We start from the raw sequence: 19,324 nt of genomic DNA, 5'->3' as shown, positions 1-19,324 counted from the left end.
TTACATTTAATTTCAATAAATTAAGTTTATTTTTAACAAATTATGAAAGTTCTAATTCTATGATGTACATCAATAGATAGTACAATTATTATATTATATATTTATATATATATTATATATTTATGTTATATATTATACATGTTCACTTATATTTTACTTATATATTTAAATCTTTAGAGAAGAAAAAAAAAGTAATTTTTGAAAACATTATTTAAATATAATTCCCAATGGAATACGAAACAAAAAATTGATATTATAAGGATTAATTGAATATAAGAATAAATCTCGACTTTTGAGCAATAGGAAGTATAAAACAATCTCTATAAATGTCTAACTATCTTTGCTTCAAATGTGTATTTATTTGAATTGTTGAGGTGGCGGTCCAAAGATACTACCGCTCTGCTTACTTGCAGTTCTGGATGGTGCAAAGCCAAGTATCTTCTGAATGTTCTAAAATCAAAGGTACATATATAAAAAATCTTGCTATATAAATTGAAATATGTATGTTCATATATGTATAAAATGTGAAATTATAAATGAAATTTACCTGTCTGATACTCATAGTGCATAATATGTACAAAAATATGAAAGAGCATTCAGTATAATCGTCACCAGGAAGATTTCTATGCGACAAACCCTGAATCCAGCTAATTGGGACAAACGGTAATCTGGCAACAATTCGTCCATCAAATATATTATTGAACATACTTAAAAGTGCTGTAAATGCAAATCCAATTGCAAACATTGATTTCATCTTCACAAGAGACAAATCACGATTATTATTCTTCAGTCTTTCCTCTTCTCGTTCAATCTTCTTTTTTTGCTGTTTATCTAAAGAATCGCCATGTGCTTCTTTTCTTTTTTCCACTAACAGAGAAAACAATTTTCATAGACATATATATATACATATATATAATTGTTAATTGCAAATTACATATTTTTTCTTCGAAACAATTATGTGTTTTCTTTACACCAATTGATTCCTCTCATTATTTTGTATATAAAAGTATTAAGGTAAGATAATCGAAAAATGAATATTTTACTAGATATTTTATGGATTATATAAAATTAAGAGATTATTTCAAGTCTCATAACTCGAAAAGTACTCCATGAAAAAATACTTTATTGTAGTGTTTTGAAAAGCTCTCGAGGTAAGCTATAAGAGCTTTTTTTGGGAAGAGATTGCCCTGATACCCTGTATATATTATATATGTTTAAAATTCCATATGCATGTATAAACTCACATTTTTTGCTCTGCTTTTCAACTTCAGCCTTCAATTTTTGATATTTTTCGGTTCTATACACCATTAACCACGTTAGCCCTAAAAGCATCAAGTAAATATATTAAAACAAAATAAGTATTTTATATGCATTTCCTTCTAAACTTATCATCTAACTTAACATATTTATTTTTACATATATAAGAAAATTTATATAGTTTTACCTTCACCCAATAACGCTGTACATACACTGATGAATACAATTAGGATAGTGTCTGCCCACATTTTTGCAAGTGAATATTTTCATTTATTAGCTCATATATTCAATAATCAATTTTGTTGACAAAAAATTATCAAGAAATAATCAAGAATGACTACTATTTTATCAAATTTTGCGAGTCATTAAAAGCACTGTATGTACAATGAATAGGAGCTAAAATGTCAAATTATACACGATGTTATGCACGTGTCAATTCGAAATATTGTATATATTAAAAAAAAATTTATCAACTTTTCTTTTTTTTATTTATTTATTTTTTTAGTGAGATGTACACACTATACACATTTACAGGTTTGTTCTTCTATTTTTCACTTCGAAGTCCAGCTCTCTGCACAAATGCACAATATACGTTCGAAGTTTCCTTTATTTTAAAAATCTCTATTCTAAATTTTTCTCTTCATTTCAAGGTAGCCAAGATTTTTTCCAAAATAAAAGGAAAGAAAATTCTCCTCGCTCGTAATTTTTCTTCTCTTGCTAGAAAGAAAGTGTTTCACACTTGTCACGTGTGCGAGGAAACGAATGAAAAATGAAATAATCGCAATATGATGCAGTCATTAAAATTGAGGATGCGTTCGGAAATTCTACTCGTGAGATAAGATAGCGTTCGATCGACCAATCAGAACGAAAGGAGCAAAGATTTTTCTGCCAATTGAAATTAAGATTTTAGAACGCACCCTGGATGAGACTCCCTTTGATGGAAAATTGAAAACGTCCTCCCTTGAAAATTTTAGACTACTCCAATTATTTTCTCATGACACGACCCGTCTGCTTTGACACCTTCTTAGCGTTATATCTGAATTTCTTTATTAAAATCCTCAAGACCTTTCCCGTTATTTTCTCATTCTATTCACATGGGAGTGAATGATACACGAAGTTATTGTATCTCTGTCTTCCCTTTTTCCATGCACATCATTGCAAAATGATAAAAATTACGCAATCACGTGGCAAACGTATAATAAATTATAATAAAAATTTATAATAAAATTTATAATTTATAATAAAAAATTATTAATAATTTATAATAAAATTTATAATTTTTATAATAAAAAAATAGTGCAAAAGAGGGGGATGTTCCAGTTTACCGAAAGACCTCTCTATTCAGAATAGGGGGTTCAAAATATAAGGGTTCTATCGCATTACGTTATTACGTCTATGTGTGATTGCATCTCTACCAGACCTTTTGTCACACAATTTAGACTGTATTGTAAATGGGGGGGAAGTGCTATATCTTGACATTTACTGTTTATTGGATCCGTAAAGTTTCTTTCATGTGCTAAATGGAATACTGATCTTATTTCCATTAGTTTATTCCTCGGTAAGCAATTAATTTTTCTGACATTCACTTCTGTCTATTAAGACACTTTTTCATTTAAATGAATAAATAAACTCGAAAAATTTATATAATTACCTTTGATCTTCTATATCACAGAAGGATCTCTTTTTTTCATTCCATCTATAAATTTTACTGAAATTGATGATTTACTATTATTTACTATCAATTGATGATTAACTGTTATTATTTTTGTATTACTTTTCTTATAATAATCATTTCTGAATTTTTCCAACAAATTCTGTCACCTCTGTTTATTAGAAAATCTATTACAAATCTATTTACATTAATGAAATTCATATAAAAAAAAATAGATTTAAATTTAAGAGAAAGTTTTTTACAAATTTCTATTAATTATTCTTTTTCTGGGCATGCAGATAATGTTTCGAGTAATAAGGATATTAAACTGAGGACAGCAGATTCGCTTAATAATTATTTTCATCATTATTCAAGCGATGCGTTTACATAACATAATGTCTGCTTATGAAAACAATGATTGTTGTGTAATTGTTTAAATTACTCGAAGGAAAATGTCTGGACAGTCCTCCTCTGAAAATGATACTGATAAAAAATATAGTAATTCATTAAAATATGATGAAACAAACAGTAAGAATCATGATGAAAATATATGCAGACACAAGACTAAGGAAAATAATTCGAATATCGGAGATACAATTGATAAGGAAAAATATAATCGAGAAAATGAGATAACAGGCAACACATGTATTGATGAAAACAAAAACAATGTTTTGCTCGCATCAAAAATTCAAAATATGATGAAAAAAATGGGATACAAGCCAGGGAAAGGTCTTGGAAAAAATGACCAAGGTCGTGTTGAACCAGTGGAAACTGTTATTCAACGTGGTCGGAAAGGATTGGGACACTATATACACAAGGTTAACAGAAAAAAATCAAATAATGGAGATATCATTAATAACGTAGAGGAAGAAAATCAAACTCGAGAAATTGAGACAGCAAACAATGCACATATTGATGAAACTAGGAGCAATGTATTACATGCATTAAAAATTCAAAATATGATGAAGAAAATGGGATACAAACCAGGGAAAGGTCTTGGAAAAAATGATCAAGGTCGTACAGAACCAGTGGAAGTAATTACTCCGCATGGTCGAAGAGGATTAGGATTTATTGCATCCCAAATTTCAAAAAAAAAAGTTGCAATTCTCAAAAAGGTTCCAATTGCACCTTCTTCCTTTCCTTCTTCTCCCGCTCCTCCTCCTTTCAAAGACTGAGAATGTATGATTATTTTATTTTTTATGTAGGAGGTGTAACAAAATGTAGCCGAATGAAAGTGTTCTTTTTTAAAGATTCAGAATGGTTACTTTTGGTGCTAAATCTAATTTTTGTGCAATCCCAATTCTCTTAATTTTGCTCTCTTCTATTTTATTTTTTGCTTTCTAAATCTATATCCTTTATCTGACAAGTAATTCCATGCAAACTTTTAATCAGGGACATGTGAAATTTGGCCAAAATCAAATGGTCTCTGATTTGATTATTAGGCGACTATTCTGTTGTGGAATTATAGGATGAATGGATTTATTAGAGACTATTATACAGTCAATTTCTTCTTTTTCAGATTTTCCTCTATTTCAAGTTGACTGTGTTTTCTAAAGTAGGGTTTTTTTCTTTGCATTATTCTGCACTTATTCACATTCAGCCACAAGATCACATTGGAGTGAAAAGACGAATTAAAGATAGAACAATTTTTTGTGCATACGTTATTAGAATGGAAATCGAGAAAAATTACTGGAATATAGAAATTGCCTGTAAATTTATCTGTAAAATTATACTCTTTCTTTTCGTAAAATGCTCGATTGTATATTAATTTTCTTTTACAAAAAGAAAGTGCAAATGTGATAAAAGTAAAAACAGATAAATTTTTTTAATGTATAATCTTGAAGTATCCAAAAAAAGAATATTGTATGAGAAAACACCTGTATTCATATTTTAAATATTTGAATCAGTGTTAGTTTTTGTATCAGTATATTCTATTTATTTATTTTATAAGTTATCGGCACATCTTGAAAAGTGCATCTTTTAAAAAGTTTAAGAGCATAAATATCATACATACAAATGTATTTGTATCTTTTACTATAAAGTCCAATGTGATTTCAAATTTTTTTTATTTATCTTGTACAAATCAGTACTATATTATGACAAATGTATGTGTTCTTATGATTTCTTAGCTTTAATATATAATAAAGCAAATTATAAATAACTATAATGCTTATATTATGTTAATAATTACAACGGATAAGAAAATAAAATGTAAAATTATTCATTATTAAATCACATTGATGTAAAATTTATTTCTCATATAAAAAAAAAAGTGCTTTATCATTCATTAATCAGAAATATGTATAAATAATGAGAATTGTAAGTTCAATTCCCACATGTTATTCAAATCCCTGTGCTTGCATCAATATCATTGTGTCTTAATACATCTTTTGCCGATGATGCATTAAATGTTTACCAGCGTGTCGTTCCAATTTTTCATTTCTCTCATTATTATGACGATCCCAATGATGATTACGTCTACCATGATTTTGATGCTGATGCTGACGTGACCAATCGTGTCTACGCGGTTTATTGTACCAGGGATCCACAATTGGCGGTTTCTTTGGCTCCGGTGTTTTAATCTTCATGAAATCATTATCTTCTTCTGTGTAGCGATTTTTAAACTCCTCTTCACATTCTTCTAAAAATTTCGTTTGCTCGCTCGTCAAAGTGGTGTCTGCCATAATTCGATCTTAACAAGAACCTGCAGTTAATTTTGAATATTAATTTTAATATTAATTTTTTATTTCAATTATAATTTTAAATATTATATATATTTAATAAAAAATGATTAATGCTAAAAATATAAACATGCAAAAATATAAAGATGTATATACATGCGTGTATGAAACTGAAATTATAAAAAAAACTTACAATTATAGAAACATTTCAGAAAATTCCGTGGGCTTGACTTAATCTTTTATTATATTTTCTATTCTTCACCGGATGCATTTGTAAATATTTCTGGTCATCACTCATAAATATAGCGTTGTAATGTAAGGTATAGGGTCTGTTCTTTTCAGTTCTAGTGCAATTAATTAGAGTGAAAGAAAGTATGTTTGTCTCTTTCTAACTTATTGCACTAGTGCAGCAGTGCAGCTAAAAAGAACAGGCCCATAGTCGCCATGTGATGGCGCTGGTGTGCGGCCGTGATGGCGCTGGTGTGCGGCCATGATGGCGCTGATGTGCGGCCGTGATGGCGCTAGTGCGCTACTTCGCGTGACGTGGCGCAAGGCGATTGGCTGCGTGGTTTTGACGCGTCCCGTTAACCACCACGACCACTGGCGAACGAGCAGCGAGTGGGATTGTGCATTGTGCATTGTGCCTGCAACGTGTTCAGTTGTGGCTTGGGTGACTATCTTATTTTACGGATATTTGAAACACGTGGTGTGTGCAATTTCTTTAAGGCTTAGTCAATCTGGCTCTATTTTTCTGTAGTTCTATTTTTTCATTTTTAAGAAGATGTTCCGACGCCTTGAGAAGATATCAGATATTAGATCCTGGGAGGACCTGTGGAAAGAAGTTAGCAGTTATAGGAATACCCCCGAATATCGCGAGCGTTGCCTGAACATCTTACAATCGCCTCTCGAAAGAGATGGTCCTCTGGAAGAGGCTCAAGCCACGTTGTTGCAAGAAGCACATGGCGAGCCTGATCCTCCCGGCTCATCTGCCACAGGTACAGTTCCAAAAATCGATGCTGAACAGAATCTTTCAGATGACAAAGAAAAAGATGCCTTCGCAAAGTATCTGCCTCACCTTACTTTCCTCAGGGCTCAAGTCACGCAACAAGAGGAACAGATAAGCGAGTTACAGCAGTCGTTTGCTGCTTTGATGAGCAGCAATATTGAAACAAGACGGCATTCTCAAAGTGAAACTCAACATTCACAAGATGTGCATCACGCAGATAAAACTGCCGAGCTGAGACCTCGTAAGACAAAATCGTCAGTGAATATCCTCTTAGAAAGAAGGCTGTATCCCTTGACTTCTAGTGACACACAGCTCAAGAAGATTAATGTGTCAGCAAAATCAAATGAAAATAAGGATAATTCAGTTAAATTGGATAAACCAAAGGACTTGAAGGACTCATCTAAAAAATCTAAATCTCGGAAGAGGAAAAAAACTTTCTGCTCTTACTGTCACACCAGAGGACATATGAAAACGAATTGCTCCAAACTCAAGAAAAAAGCTGCAACCTGTAAGAAGCTCAAAGCTCAAGCTTTAGTTACTCCGGTAGCAACAGTAGAAGACTCGAGCCATAAGATCATTGTTCACAATGACCATGTTTTAAACATCTGCGAAATCAATGGAACTGCTTGTAAATTGACTGCTTTAATTAATTCGGGTAGTCCAGTTTCGTTTATTCGTGAATCGGTTTACAACAAATTTTTTTTGACCACACCTTTAAAAACTTCTCCTCATTCTTATAAGGCTTTAAATGATGGCATTATTAAGACCCGTGGTTTTATTTCGTCATTTATTAAACTAGACATCTTGCCCCATATTTTGACATTTTGTGATCTTCATGTTCTCAATCATAATTCCTCGCCTACTCATATTTTGTTGGGTCGTGATTTTCTTAAGGTTAATAAACTTTTCTACGGTATAGACAATACCGATATAGACAATACCAAAGAGGAGAATAACAGTAGGGTAAAACTTTTTTCCTTTGTCGCTTCTGCCGATAATATTACTAACAAAGCCAGCATTACAGATTTTCCAACCCTATTTTCACAAAGTACTTCTGTACCTACGGTTAAAAATGATTATGTTTTCAGAGTTAAGCTCAAAGACAATTCGTATGCTTACTTTCCTCGTAAGTCGATTCCTTGATAATTCGCGGAGTTCGAGCGAATCCAAATAAGAGAGACCGACAATTTATTAAAAAGAGGCATTATTAGGCATAGTGCGTCTCTGTATTGCGCGCGTGTAGTACCAGTTGGAGAGAAAACCGATACCTGAAGACTTTGCGTCCCTTGAACAGTCGCGTAATCAAACAAAAATATCCGTTCCCACTTATTAAAAATTGTTTGGCACGATTAAGCAGTAAATTAGTATACAGTAAGTTACTTATATATGTATGCCTTAAAGCAAATCTTAAGCCCGTATCACACTACGCGTTAGCAAGAAACTGACTTAAAAAGAGGCAAGATGAAAAATTAATGATTACCACAATATATTCTCGATCCTTATAAATATTATAACTATTTTTTTATATCTATTATACATATGATATATAGTTGACTAAATAAGTATGTGTGTGTATATATGATACATATGGATCTTTGAACACTTTTTTACATGATGACACATCTAATCTATTTACCCTCTTGTCAATTGTACATTAATATGAAATAACACACAACATATATAGCTATTAAATATATACATATATATCATCAATTATAAATATCAGTACATTACATCACATTTGATATACCAAGTGTAATGTCATAAATTATATAAAAGTTGTGCATTACGACATAAAGAGAGAGAGAGATACTGATTTAATATTACAATTTTTTTATACATATGCATAAGTTGTAACAATACTGTCTTTTTTTCCTCATATTTAGAATGTTCAATACGTACAGATATATCGATAAAAAAACGTGAAAAGAACAATAATATAATGTAATATAATATAATACAATATAATAACATGTATAATACATGCTTTCTAATAGATATAGGTCCATATTCTGAATTCTCTTTTATTGATAAAAGTGCCTTTAAAAGTGGCTTACAGCCAATCAGAAGGCTTATAAGCCACTTTTAGAGGCACTTTTATCAATAAAAGAGGATTCAGAATATGGACCATAATGTTTGCTCTGTTGCCATTTCTCATTTTTAAATTCTCAATGATGAGAATTATGAGAATTTCATAAGAGACAGCAATCTCCACACATAGTTATGAATAGTTACAATGTAATACTTAATGTAATACTTAATTATGTAATGTAATACTTAATTAAATTTCTTGAATAAATTTTTGTTATTTGCTTTTACTTATCAACATTAAATTTTGTAATCATTTGATATAATAATATTGTATCATTTGATATAATAATCATTGATATAATAACTAAACTTGAAAGATAACTGTGCTACTCTTTGAAAATTGTTATTAAAATAATAACTATTTATGACTAAAAATATATCTAATTATCCTTTCTATATTGAAATTATTATTAAAAAATTATTTTAATAAATATAAAATATTTCAATCACAAAAGTTTAAAGTATTATTTATAATTGATTACCTATTAAAAAAAGCAATTTCATTTTTTTTGATTACAAGTACTAAACTTAATTTCCTTTAGAGAAAATCCTCCGTAGATGTTACTGTTGCCTCTATCAATAGCCCGAAATCCAATTCTGTAAGACTAGCTGAAAAATAAAAATTGTACTTTAATAAAATTCAAAAGACAATAGATTGTATTAAGCAACAATATTGTTGAATACTTTGTACCTTTTGCAGTAAGCAAATCCAAAAAGGTATCTAATGGTGATAAACGATCTGCGGAAGGAAATGCTGCCAAACCTGAAAGTAATTTAGGTCTCGTTAGCCAGAGATCATATTTATATTAAAAGATTATTCTCTCTAAACTCACTATTGTGATGATTACGATGTTGTAAAGTTCGGCTTCCAGTTCGACTCTGAGATACTTCACCGCACAAAATATTAGCGGCATGTTCTCTGGCTCGTAACATTAAACTAACTGGATGTAGCCATTGATTTAAGAGTCTCTTTGCACGAGACCTCGGCAAGAAGGACAACAACTTCAACTTTTGAACGACATTCTCTTTCGTATCGCTTATATCTAAACAGAAGATTATCAGTTTAAAATGTTTGTATATAAATCTTCTATCTGAATTGCGCTTCAGAAACCGTTAAATGTAAGTACAGCAATTTTTTGTCACAGATGCATACCGGCTAGAATGATCTTGGTAACGTCAACTTGGAGTTCAAACACTGAACGTTCGACGTATTGTAAAAACATTGAATACTTGAGAGTGCGGTAGCCGAGATAAGTAAAAAATGATGCGAATCCCTGTGGTGCCGGGAATGCGATGTTCTCTATTGCGTGTCTGTATCGTTGCAAGAGCATAAACAGTAACCATCGTCTCGCCTCGTCTAATTGATCTCTGTAAAAAGCAATATTATAAGAGAATATTTGGTATATAACAATAAACTAAATGAAGGATTAACAAGTTTCACTTTAGGAATTTTTGAATGGAAGAAAATTTTAAAATATAAAATCCTACAAAAGAATTACAGGTTTACATTATATTTTACACTGAATCAAAATTGAACAATCAATTTAAAATTTTATGCCAAAAGAGCGTCTCACGTACACGAGATTAAATCCACGTTCTTGCTCGATTCTTGGATCGACGCCGGCCGCCCTGCAAAGTATTTGACATAATATACGCGAAGCTTCCAATTGCGCAGCCACGTATCTCGTAGCCATGGCATGAACGTGTAACGGGGTGCAAGAGCCTCGCGTATGCATGGTCGACGTGTGCGTGCCGTTTTTCAGAAGGTACATGGAGAGTTCACGTAAATTGACGGAAACGATATGCTCCTGCTTCGAAGCGGTGCAACTTTCAGTCTCGTTAAACGGTAAACCCGAGTCCAACTTGATGTTCCGATTACCCATGAAATCTCCAAGAGGTACTGCAACAAATCTATCCATGTCGTTTATTGTTTATTGCAATTCTGGGACAATAAGACATTTTATTTTACATAAAAAATTTTTAAGCTAAATGATAAATAAATATATATTTTTTTTTGTCATAGTCTAATCGAAATCTTGTAGAAAAATAGTAACAAGCAGATAGCACGGTCTTTTGCATTACTCTTACACTATGTAACATATGCATGCAATTAGTTAAGCATAGAATTAGAGTACAAAGCGATTCTGTTACCCTCCACTTGGAGACATTGGAGTGCTGCATCTGGACAAGGCCTCTGGTTGATAGCAAGCTAAAGAGACTAATAGCTTCTCCGCAATATGGCTAGGTTTGAATCTTAATTTATCGCCACCATTTTTACTCAGTTGATCCCACAGCCTAGTCCATAGATCGCTACGATAAGGAACGAGCCTTTGCTGCGGCGAGAGCAACATCACCGATGTGTTCCAGAGTTTCTCGTGGCTCAGCGTAATGTCCAAATCGTTCATTTTTATGTCAAACGTCATGTAATCCCCGATCGTAGTGACGGGCAACAGAGACAGCAACGGAATGGTATCAGCGAGGAGATTCTTTTGCACTAGAGCGTAAGAGCCGCCTATAAGAATCTCTTGCATAAAGCGCGGGATGTCCAGCGAGCGTGGCTTCTCCGCAACAATGGACATTAATTCCGCGATGACTTCCGTGTCATTTTTATGACAGAGAAAATAATGGAGTATCCCCAGACGGATCTCGACCGAGATTTCCTTGCGAAAGACTTCAATGAGAAAGTCCGGCGGAATTGTCAACGGCACCAGATCCAGAGTAGGCAAGTCTATCGTCAGTACATTGCTAGAATTCGCGAGTGAACTACTGTCCGGATTGTAGGAATTCTTTCTCGTTCCTTTACTAGTATTATCCAGGTCGAGTAAGGGCACCAGATAGGAAACGCGAGACGGTATCGACGGTGGTGGGCCGCATAATATGTGACAACAGGGCTCGTGGTTCACACCGATCTCGAGAAGATGCGCAAACAGCCCCGGCACGAACACTATCATATGATGGCCCTCGTAGATTGCGAAGGTCGGTCTTATCAGCTTGGCGCGCGACCATGTAATACCCGGTATAACACAGTGGATAACGCAGCTGTGATGTAACAGCGTCACCGAGTACGCGAAGTGTACCGTGTTGGACTCGTTCAAGGAGTTAAGTACATGCTGCGGTGGCTGAACGGGCCGATAAAGATAGTAGTGACAAACGCAAACCATCCCCTTGGTATCCGACACTACTATGAGATCTAGAGAACAATCGTGGACTCGTAGGGGTATTACGTCGTCCTCGTAAGTCCCACAATTAGAGGACGGTGATAGTAGCGGTAAATTTAATGGGATATTCAGCTAAAAAGATACAACACAAATGTTACGCTAATACATAGTGTATCATGCACATTTTGCTACAAAGTTTAATTTAGTAGATACATATGTGTTGTATACTAAATTTATTAGCATTATTAATCAGCTTTTTTTATATTAGCAATATACAGAGAGTGAGTCACTAGAAACTGTCTTTCAAAATATCCTCGTGGAAATTTTATCTTATACAAAAACGTTTCAAATAAAAGTTAAATAATTTTGAAAGGCTACATTTGGTTGTCTTAGCTTTTTTTAGGTAAAAGAGCCATAAAGTTGTGAAACATCTCAAATTTTTTATATAATTAAATGGAAGGTTCTACTCTTAATTCGCTATAATTGTAGCATAAAAAAAACAAATCTAATGACTTTAAATACCTTGATCATGGCGGGGGGGGGGGGGGATGACTTTGAAATGAAAATCAGGAAAACAGGATGAGTAATAAAAATAATTTTTTAAACAAAATAAATTAATTTTATTTAATATTTTTTTATTTAAACTTCTATCTAGAAGAAGCTAAGATAATCAAAATATAGCTCTTTCAAAATTAACTTTTAACTATTAAACACTTTTGTGTAAGATCAATATTTATTTAGATATCTTAGAAAATAATTTCTAATGACTCATCCTGTCCATAAAATGTTAGTATTGCAAAAGCACACGAGTTTAGAGAGGTAATTGAGATTCTTGTCACCGAAAAATACTCACCACTGTTTCATGAGGCAAGTCATCATGAAATTGAAGACCGCTAAGTGTCGGTTTTGAAGATTTGGAATTATTTTCATCATCGTTCTCAGTAACTACACTCGCGGGTATTCGTCGATGATGTATGTGATAAAGAACTTGATTAATCATATCCCATTGAGCCCATATAAAGGTTTTTACAAGTATTTCAGATTTTAATTCTTTTATCAGCCTTAAATCACTTTCAGATGTATCAAATTGAACAGTGTATATCATGACACCTAGAAAAGATACATAATATAAATTATGAAAATTTGTCAAGATAATTAATATAATAAGTAAATAAAGCAAAGATTTTTTTTATTGATTTAAATATTTCATCTTCAAATTCTAATTTTCTATTTTTACAAGTGATTCCATATTTTAATCAAAGCTTATAAATGTATGTAAGTGCAACATAAGCAGCTGCACTTATATACTTTCAAATGGAATTTACTTACATTCATGATGTATTAGCACCAAAAACTTGTCTACATCGAGTTGTTCTTTTTCTCTATATAAAAATTGTATCCGCACTTGTTTAGATCTCTCTATCTCTAGATTATGCATTTTGGCATCATCAGTCGTCAATTCAATAATAAATACTCTATAAAGTTCTCTGCAAAGTTCATCAGTTGCATTAACGTTGTCCGAACAGCGATTTTCACTGGCATCTGCTTTCTCCAAGTGATTTTCTTTTTGTTTCGTTACATATCCTAATAAATTATGATTTTGGTTGATTGTAGCTTGAACGACATTTAATACCTCTGAAAAGCGGTATAATACCTAAACACACAATCAAAGTGATATTAAAAATATCTCTATATAATGTGAATAAAGATTTCCTCATCATTCTTACTTGTAATTTATTGTTAATCTGGTCGTAACGGCCAATTACAGTACATAATGTATGTACATTGCCCTTTTCTGATTCCTCCACCCAACTGATAAGTATCGAACCATCTCTCTCCTGTCCCAGTAGCTTCCATTGTTCGGCTAGTAAAAATAAAGAAAACTATCTCCTCTTCTGATAAACAATTTTGAAACATCATAGTTATATGAAATCATCTATTGGGTTGTAATAAATACTTTCCTAACTTTTAAGCGTTGCCCAATATTCTCTCATACGCATCACATACACACATATACATAATGTAATTATATTAATATATAAATATAATTATGCATATACAGGGTGTCCCAGACCTAACGAATCAGCCATTAATGGTAGATTCCTGAGGCCATTTGGAGACGAAAATTCTAATACCAAAATGTTGAGAGACTTCATAAAAATGTCCAAACTACTGACTACTGTCGCATGGAAAACACAATAACGCTCATTGCAGAATCCTATTTTTTATTTTATATTTGATCCCTCTATCGATATCGATATTATCGCGCTGTACGCGAGCCCCTTAATGCGCTATGTCCCTGAGCTAGGAGAACGTAATGCGCCGATTGGTAATCTTTAATCTTTTATAGCGCCGAAACTACACCTTCCTCAACATTTTGGTATTAAGATTTTCGTTTCCAAATGATCTCAGGAATCTACCATTAACGGCTGATTCGTTAAGTCTGGGACACCCTGTATACATGTATGTATAATTTAATATTAGATAAAAATATTCTATGTATTAATATATCAATATTTTCTGGATGCATGTTATACTATCTATTTTTAATTAATAAAGTCACAATTCATTTGTAATCACCTGTATTGGCATTTTCCGACAGTAACAAGCATAATTTTGCTGCGAGATTCTCTATCATATCTATTAGAAAAATTATATTTGTAAATAATACTTATGTCGCAACAATTTCCTCTCGATTGACGTTCCACTACAGTTCTCTGGCCAGTAAAAAGTACACACATATGGTACTTTGACACTTCTGCGTCTCTTGTCGTCTGCTGCTGTTAAAGTCCAATTTACAACGGACGCAAGCGGCAAGTTTTCAAGACACATGATTCGTCAGGAGGCGTCCCGTTTGACCACGTTGCGATTGATCACAGCCAATTATATCGATCTGTGCCTAGGGTAACCAGCAATGATTAACCAATCAGAGAGTCCTATTTTGAATTGGCCAATTGGCGACGTGGTCAATCGGATCCCACCCGATTCGTCAGATATTCCTGATTGGACTGCGAATCTTCTCTCTCCGAAATGGTAGGCATAGAATTATATAATGTTGGCAACAATGCGTATCACATGCGTCCATGTGTCAACAATTGTCAAATGAGCTATAAAATGTGATGTGATATATTATACGTTTATATAAATTTTAGAATATGTCTATAAAAGTTTCAGAATAGAAGAGGTATATTTAATGTAAGTATTTTTGAACATTCATGCGTTTTATTAGACTCGAAGATATCTATTCAAAGATGCTTTTCCAGATTACAATCTCATCTATGCGTAAATGTTATTGCGCGGGTATTCCCGTGTAAATCTGGCTCAAAGGTCTAATTTTTTTATCTCGAGGGGTTTTCGTATTGAAAGGCATGATGCTCGAGAAATACAATATACTTCGTCAAGAGTTTCTCAGCAAAGCTGAGCTGTTCATTGACAGCGGAACCTTGGATGAATTGAAACTTTATTACATGAACAATATTGAATCCAAACGTAAATTAAGCAAGGTGACAGATCTGCAAACGTTAATAAGGCTGCTAGAAAAGCGGGATATTGTCAGTTATGATCAAATAGAGCCATTGCGATACATATCGAAGAAATTTGTTGTTGATCCAAACTTGGAAAGCAAGCTGCAAGATTATGAAAATTGGGTGAAGTCTATGCCACAATTATATTTGTGTAATATGTATCAAAGTGATGAAGGTGAATGTTTTTTTATATTTATGGACTCAATTCATTTTATTTGACGAACTTGTACCAGAATGACAAAGCAGTTTTAGTGTATTAGAATTTTTTACATAATTTTATATAAAATTAATTTGAGAATTTCTAAATAAAAATTTGTTAAGAAAATAGTGTAATTTGGAGCCAAAAATTGAAGATTGTTTTAAAAATATTAATATGCAATGTCATTTTTACTTCAAATTTCATTATTGATATGATGTTAAACTAGCAATTTTTATTTTTACAACAGTTCCAACATCATCAATCTCAGAGTCTCCATCTAGTTCTAATTTATCTCAATCCACACTAGAAAGTTCAGCTGAATCACTTAGTCAGACTACACAAACATTATGTTTTGAGCAAGAAGAAAGAAACAATCTCAATGACAGAAAATTGCTACAACAAACAGGTATTTTTAAAGTTACATGTTAAAGTTGTTTCCATTTTTTTTTATTTTTTCACATGTATGTTTACAATATCTACAATATATATTTTTTTCTTTTAAAGTGTTATTACAATTGAAGGATAGATTAGGTCGCTCCTGGAGAGATGTAGCTAGACATTTAAATATTAGAGAATGTGAAATTGATGCTATACAAAGCAAATATCCTTTTGATTTAAAGGAGCAATCTTGTCAGGTAAGATTGTGTGTATATATATATATATATGTATAATTACATGCTTTAAAATATAATTTTTGTTGTAGATTTTGCGAATGTACATATCACAATCCAATACCGAACAATGGGCGATAAATTTAATACGTGCTTTAGAAAAAGGAAGACGCAAAGATCTTAAAGAACTTGTAGAAGAATTAGTATTGAAAGATAAAAATTTATGATATACAGAATCTGGACAATTCCGTCTGTAGGGTTTTTTTTTAATTGTGTAGGAAAAGATAGATATTTGATATTTAAACTATCCATTGTTAAATATCAAGTTTAGTTGTTAAATATTTTTATATATTTGCACATAGTTTAATGTACATGGTCAATTTTTAACCCTTGCCTAGCTAAATATATTGTTAGAATGTATTATAGTATATCAAGAAGAAAAAAAGATAAATAATTATTTCATATAGCAAAAATAGATTTTAATAAATCAAATATTCACTAGGCAAGGATTAATAAAATGTATATCAGAAAAATATTACAAATTACAAGAATTTATTTGTTGAAAGGTAAAGTTGTGTAAATTACATCTTCTAGCATATGATTTTATGATCACATGCATGTTACCAGCCACAGGAAAATACAGCAGCCTGCGCGTACTTTCTAAACTAGATCTAAATTACACATACTGTATATCTCTTTGTAAAACAAATGTTTATATCGATATTCTTCTTTCTTTCCATCTACTTTCAATTTAATTTTAATTAATTTCAATTACTTGAATTACTTGAAACATATATTTATTAATTTTTACTTAATTTTCCTCATATGAAAACATGACTACAATGATGATATAACATGCTTTCGAAAATAAAGTTTAATTTTTTGCAATATAATGTAGAGATACTTTCACTCACAATTATATTATTAATATTTCATTCAGCAATTTTTTTTTTTTAAATAATTTTATCATTAATAATTCATCTAGTAATTTCAGAAATTAATATCTTAATGAACAACTTAGGGGTGACAATAAATTTAGCAATATTTTTAAAGTGTATATGTATTTCTTGTTTGACTGCCAGCTTTGATCATAGTATCTTTATGCACTTGATATCCCATAGTCGTTTTAGATGTGATCCTTAATCTTTCCTTCAGTTTACGACTGAAATCAAAATAATGTGTTAACAAGGATTTCAACAAAAAATTTATTAATAGTTATGTAAAGAGAACCAATTTAATTTTGTACCCAATTTCCATAACACTATCCGCGCTATCCGCATTTGACGTCCAAATACCAAGTTTGTCTCCCTTTGGCCTCACGTTTACTACAGCCCCGCATACATCGTCAGAGTATTCGTTGAACGCTTCTCCAATCATACAAAGCAAAATTTCTAACCAAAAATTGTCTAGATCTGTAGTTCTTTGCCTCTTATCTAGATTTATTAACCATCGGCCGCCGCACTTGTTCTGATCGTCTTCCCACATAGGCCGGATTCCTTGCTTAAACATGCTATAGTCGCAACCCTGTCTCAGCTCGGAAGCTGTCTTTATGTGGTTGTACAAGCTGTCGATGAAAGAAAATTTTTCTTTGTCAATTCACACGTCCTACAATACATATAAATTACCGACGTATCTTTCGTATATCTCAAAAAAAAAAAAAAAAAAAAAGGATGAACCTCCAGAAATCCTCGGCTGTATCGAAACTAGTTATCTCCCGTTGGCTCTCCTCCCACGATTTATTCTTATCGGGCTCATAATACCACAGGGTCCAGGTGTTTTGCAGCGGATGTTTGATCAGATATTCAGGCGGAAACTCGCCGGTATTTGTCACCTCGGTGTTTTGCTTGCGATCGATTTCCTGGAAAATGATTTCATCGTTGTTTATCCCATTACAGGCTAATATTATTACATCGATAGGATCGGATTATTCGCTTGTGTCGACCCGCGAAACGGACGACCTTATGACCCGATGATACACGTTAACCTGTGCGATCGCTCTGTACATTTTTTCGCGGACGATCCTCTTTCAAAATTCTCGCGTTACATCCCCGATAATTGGGCGGATTATTCATGGAATAATAAACGACTGTCGAGACAAACGCTTCTACGAACGTTTAACGGCGTTTATAGCTTGCGGCTTTAGGACATTTCCCAAGCAAGGAATATTCGGTAACTAGGGCAAGGGGGGTGGAAGGACGCGGAGGGAAGGATATGGAAAGCTCCGGAAGAGAGAGTGTCCTGATGTTGGGTGCGGGACGTCGGAAAATCGTCTCCTCGTCGAGATCGGCGAATTGCTCGGGTTCCTGCGCGCGAGATCTTAACGCGATTTCTATCTTCGCGCTGCAATTACCTCGATTTCCTCGGAAATACTCGTAGCCATGTCACTTCAATATGCACACACGCTCTGTGGAAGCCGCGAACTGGCAGCAGGCACATCTGTGTGCGATTTCGCAATATTTCCCATAGACGGTGTAAAGAGGTAGATGGCCAACTTCGCCATACTTCACTTTGGAGTAGTTTTACTTTGGCGAATAATTTTTCGGGTGAAATTAATTTTGCATTTATTAATTGCATTTGTTAATTCATAAATTTTATGAGTTTATGTAAAGATATTTCCCGTACAGCACACAGAATATTGCGGCAATATTATTATTATTGTTGTAAAATTGCAGCAACATTGCAATATTACCGCAATATTGCGGCAATATTATTATTATTGTTGTAACATTGCAATATTTCCGCAATATTATTATTGTTGTAATATTGCAGCAACATTGCAATATTACCGCAATATTGCGGCAATATTATTATTATTGTAACATTGCAGCAACATTGCAATATTACCGCAATATTGCAGCAATATTATTATTATTGTTGTAACATTGCAGCAACATTGCAATATTTCCACAATATTATTATTATTGTTGTAATATTGCAGCAACATTGCAATATTACCGCAATATTGCGGCAATATTATTATTATTGTTGTAACATTGCAGCAACATTGCAATATTTCCGCAATATTATTATTATTGTTGTAATATTGCAGCAACATTGCAATATTACCGTAATATTGCGGCAATATTATTATTATTGATGTAACATTGCAACAACATTACAATATTACCGCAATATTGTTGCAATAT

General features: G+C 32.7%; 7 protein-coding genes across 10 annotated transcripts; 3 read left to right on the top strand and 4 right to left on the bottom strand.

The window, feature by feature from the left end:
• Positions 1-85: 85 nt before the first annotated feature.
• On the bottom strand, positions 86-2,035 carry LOC145960986 (calcium load-activated calcium channel). 3 transcript variants are annotated; one of them, XM_083080752.1, is made up of 5 exons: positions 1,777-2,035; positions 1,445-1,653; positions 1,245-1,322; positions 548-867; positions 86-450 (listed from the first exon to the last, which is right to left on the bottom strand). In XM_083080752.1, the coding sequence occupies exons 2-5, from the start codon at positions 1,503-1,505 to the stop codon at positions 358-360; spliced, it is 552 nt and encodes a 183-aa protein (XP_082936878.1). In that variant the 5' UTR covers positions 1,506-1,653; positions 1,777-2,035; the 3' UTR covers positions 86-357. The 3 variants fall into 3 exon arrangements, with proteins under 3 accessions (XP_082936878.1, XP_082936879.1, XP_082936877.1); XM_083080753.1 differs by having other exon boundaries at positions 1,790-2,035; XM_083080751.1 differs by having other exon boundaries at positions 1,445-2,035.
• Positions 2,036-2,508: 473 nt separating this feature from the next.
• Positions 2,509-5,146, top strand: LOC145960985 (uncharacterized). Its single transcript, XM_083080750.1, has 2 exons — positions 2,509-2,815; positions 3,208-5,146. The coding sequence occupies exon 2, from the start codon at positions 3,361-3,363 to the stop codon at positions 4,081-4,083; it is 723 nt and encodes a 240-aa protein (XP_082936876.1). The 5' UTR covers positions 2,509-2,815; positions 3,208-3,360; the 3' UTR covers positions 4,084-5,146.
• Positions 4,958-5,966, bottom strand: LOC145960987 (uncharacterized). The gene is made up of 2 exons (XM_083080754.1): positions 5,783-5,966; positions 4,958-5,612 (listed from the first exon to the last, which is right to left on the bottom strand). The coding sequence occupies exon 2, from the start codon at positions 5,590-5,592 to the stop codon at positions 5,287-5,289; it is 306 nt and encodes a 101-aa protein (XP_082936880.1). The 5' UTR covers positions 5,593-5,612; positions 5,783-5,966; the 3' UTR covers positions 4,958-5,286.
• A 221-nt stretch (positions 5,967-6,187) lies between these two features.
• On the top strand, positions 6,188-9,357 carry LOC145960984 (uncharacterized). Its single transcript, XM_083080749.1, has 2 exons — positions 6,188-6,295; positions 6,368-9,357. The coding sequence occupies exon 2, from the start codon at positions 6,371-6,373 to the stop codon at positions 7,736-7,738; it is 1,368 nt and encodes a 455-aa protein (XP_082936875.1). The 5' UTR covers positions 6,188-6,295; positions 6,368-6,370; the 3' UTR covers positions 7,739-9,357.
• On the bottom strand, positions 7,234-14,611 carry Pigeon (gamma-secretase activating protein pigeon). 2 transcript variants are annotated; one of them, XM_083080746.1, is made up of 10 exons: positions 14,425-14,611; positions 13,572-13,708; positions 13,174-13,498; positions 12,698-12,954; positions 10,838-11,976; positions 10,265-10,597; positions 9,840-10,054; positions 9,520-9,729; positions 9,378-9,449; positions 7,234-9,295 (listed from the first exon to the last, which is right to left on the bottom strand). In XM_083080746.1, exons 1-10 carry the CDS (start codon positions 14,480-14,482, stop codon positions 9,225-9,227), a joined length of 2,817 nt encoding a protein of 938 aa, XP_082936872.1. In that variant the 5' UTR covers positions 14,483-14,611; the 3' UTR covers positions 7,234-9,224. The 2 variants fall into 2 exon arrangements, with proteins under 2 accessions (XP_082936872.1, XP_082936873.1); XM_083080747.1 differs by having other exon boundaries at positions 13,572-13,727; positions 14,425-14,608.
• A 270-nt stretch (positions 14,612-14,881) lies between these two features.
• On the top strand, positions 14,882-16,943 carry Fadd (fas-associated death domain protein). Its single transcript, XM_083080916.1, has 5 exons — positions 14,882-15,039; positions 15,108-15,543; positions 15,815-15,973; positions 16,072-16,202; positions 16,271-16,943. Exons 2-5 carry the CDS (start codon positions 15,213-15,215, stop codon positions 16,403-16,405), a joined length of 756 nt encoding a protein of 251 aa, XP_082937042.1. The 5' UTR covers positions 14,882-15,039; positions 15,108-15,212; the 3' UTR covers positions 16,406-16,943.
• Eif4e4 (eukaryotic translation initiation factor 4E4) lies at positions 16,714-18,676 on the bottom strand. The gene is made up of 4 exons (XM_083080917.1): positions 18,529-18,676; positions 17,855-18,036; positions 17,425-17,742; positions 16,714-17,340 (listed from the first exon to the last, which is right to left on the bottom strand). The coding sequence occupies exons 1-4, from the start codon at positions 18,556-18,558 to the stop codon at positions 17,226-17,228; spliced, it is 645 nt and encodes a 214-aa protein (XP_082937043.1). The 5' UTR covers positions 18,559-18,676; the 3' UTR covers positions 16,714-17,225.
• Between the last annotated feature and the right edge of the window lie 648 nt (positions 18,677-19,324).

Source organism: Camponotus vicinus, unplaced genomic scaffold (assembly GCF_025532165.1).
Source record: "Camponotus vicinus isolate PSW18456_S1 unplaced genomic scaffold, iyCamVici1.0 SCAF_10, whole genome shotgun sequence".
Taxonomy (NCBI): Eukaryota; Metazoa; Arthropoda; class Insecta; order Hymenoptera; family Formicidae; genus Camponotus; species Camponotus vicinus.
This window is presented reverse-complemented; position numbering and strand designations above follow the sequence as displayed.

Excerpts from the sequence above, each read along its gene's own strand:
- LOC145960986 (XM_083080751.1), bottom strand. The coding sequence starts at position 1,505 with ATGTGGGCAGACACTATCCTAATTGTATTCATCAGTGTATGTACAGCG. Across the intron at positions 1,323-1,444 it reads TACAGCGTTATTGGGTGAAG|GGCTAACGTGGTTAATGGTG; the intron begins GTAAAACTATAT and ends TGATGCTTTTAG. Across the intron at positions 868-1,244 it reads TGAAAAGCAGAGCAAAAAAT|TGGAAAAAAGAAAAGAAGCA; the intron begins GTGAGTTTATAC and ends TTTCTCTGTTAG.
- Eif4e4 (XM_083080917.1), bottom strand. The coding sequence starts at position 18,558 with ATGGCTACGAGTATTTCCGAGGAAATCGAG. Across the intron at positions 18,037-18,528 it reads GTATTTCCGAGGAAATCGAG|GAAATCGATCGCAAGCAAAA; the intron begins GTAATTGCAGCG and ends ATCATTTTCCAG. Across the intron at positions 17,743-17,854 it reads ACAGCCGAGGATTTCTGGAG|CTTGTACAACCACATAAAGA; the intron begins GTTCATCCTTTT and ends TTTCATCGACAG.
- LOC145960987 (XM_083080754.1), bottom strand. The coding sequence starts at position 5,592 with ATGGCAGACACCACTTTGACGAGCGAGCAAACGAAATTTTTAGAAGAA.
- LOC145960985 (XM_083080750.1), top strand. The coding sequence starts at position 3,361 with ATGTCTGGACAGTCCTCCTCTGAAAATGATACTGATAAAAAATATAGT.
- Fadd (XM_083080916.1), top strand. The coding sequence starts at position 15,213 with ATGATGCTCGAGAAATACAATATACTTCGTCAAGAGTTTCTCAGCAAA. Across the intron at positions 15,544-15,814 it reads TATGTATCAAAGTGATGAAG|TTCCAACATCATCAATCTCA; the intron begins GTGAATGTTTTT and ends TTTTTACAACAG. Across the intron at positions 15,974-16,071 it reads AAAATTGCTACAACAAACAG|TGTTATTACAATTGAAGGAT; the intron begins GTATTTTTAAAG and ends TTTCTTTTAAAG.
- LOC145960984 (XM_083080749.1), top strand. The coding sequence starts at position 6,371 with ATGTTCCGACGCCTTGAGAAGATATCAGATATTAGATCCTGGGAGGAC.
- Pigeon (XM_083080746.1), bottom strand. The coding sequence starts at position 14,482 with ATGATAGAGAATCTCGCAGCAAAATTATGCTTGTTACTGTCGGAAAAT. Across the intron at positions 9,730-9,839 it reads TACCAAGATCATTCTAGCCG|ATATAAGCGATACGAAAGAG; the intron begins GTATGCATCTGT and ends TCTTCTGTTTAG. Across the intron at positions 9,450-9,519 it reads ACATCGTAATCATCACAATA|GTTTGGCAGCATTTCCTTCC; the intron begins GTGAGTTTAGAG and ends AATTACTTTCAG.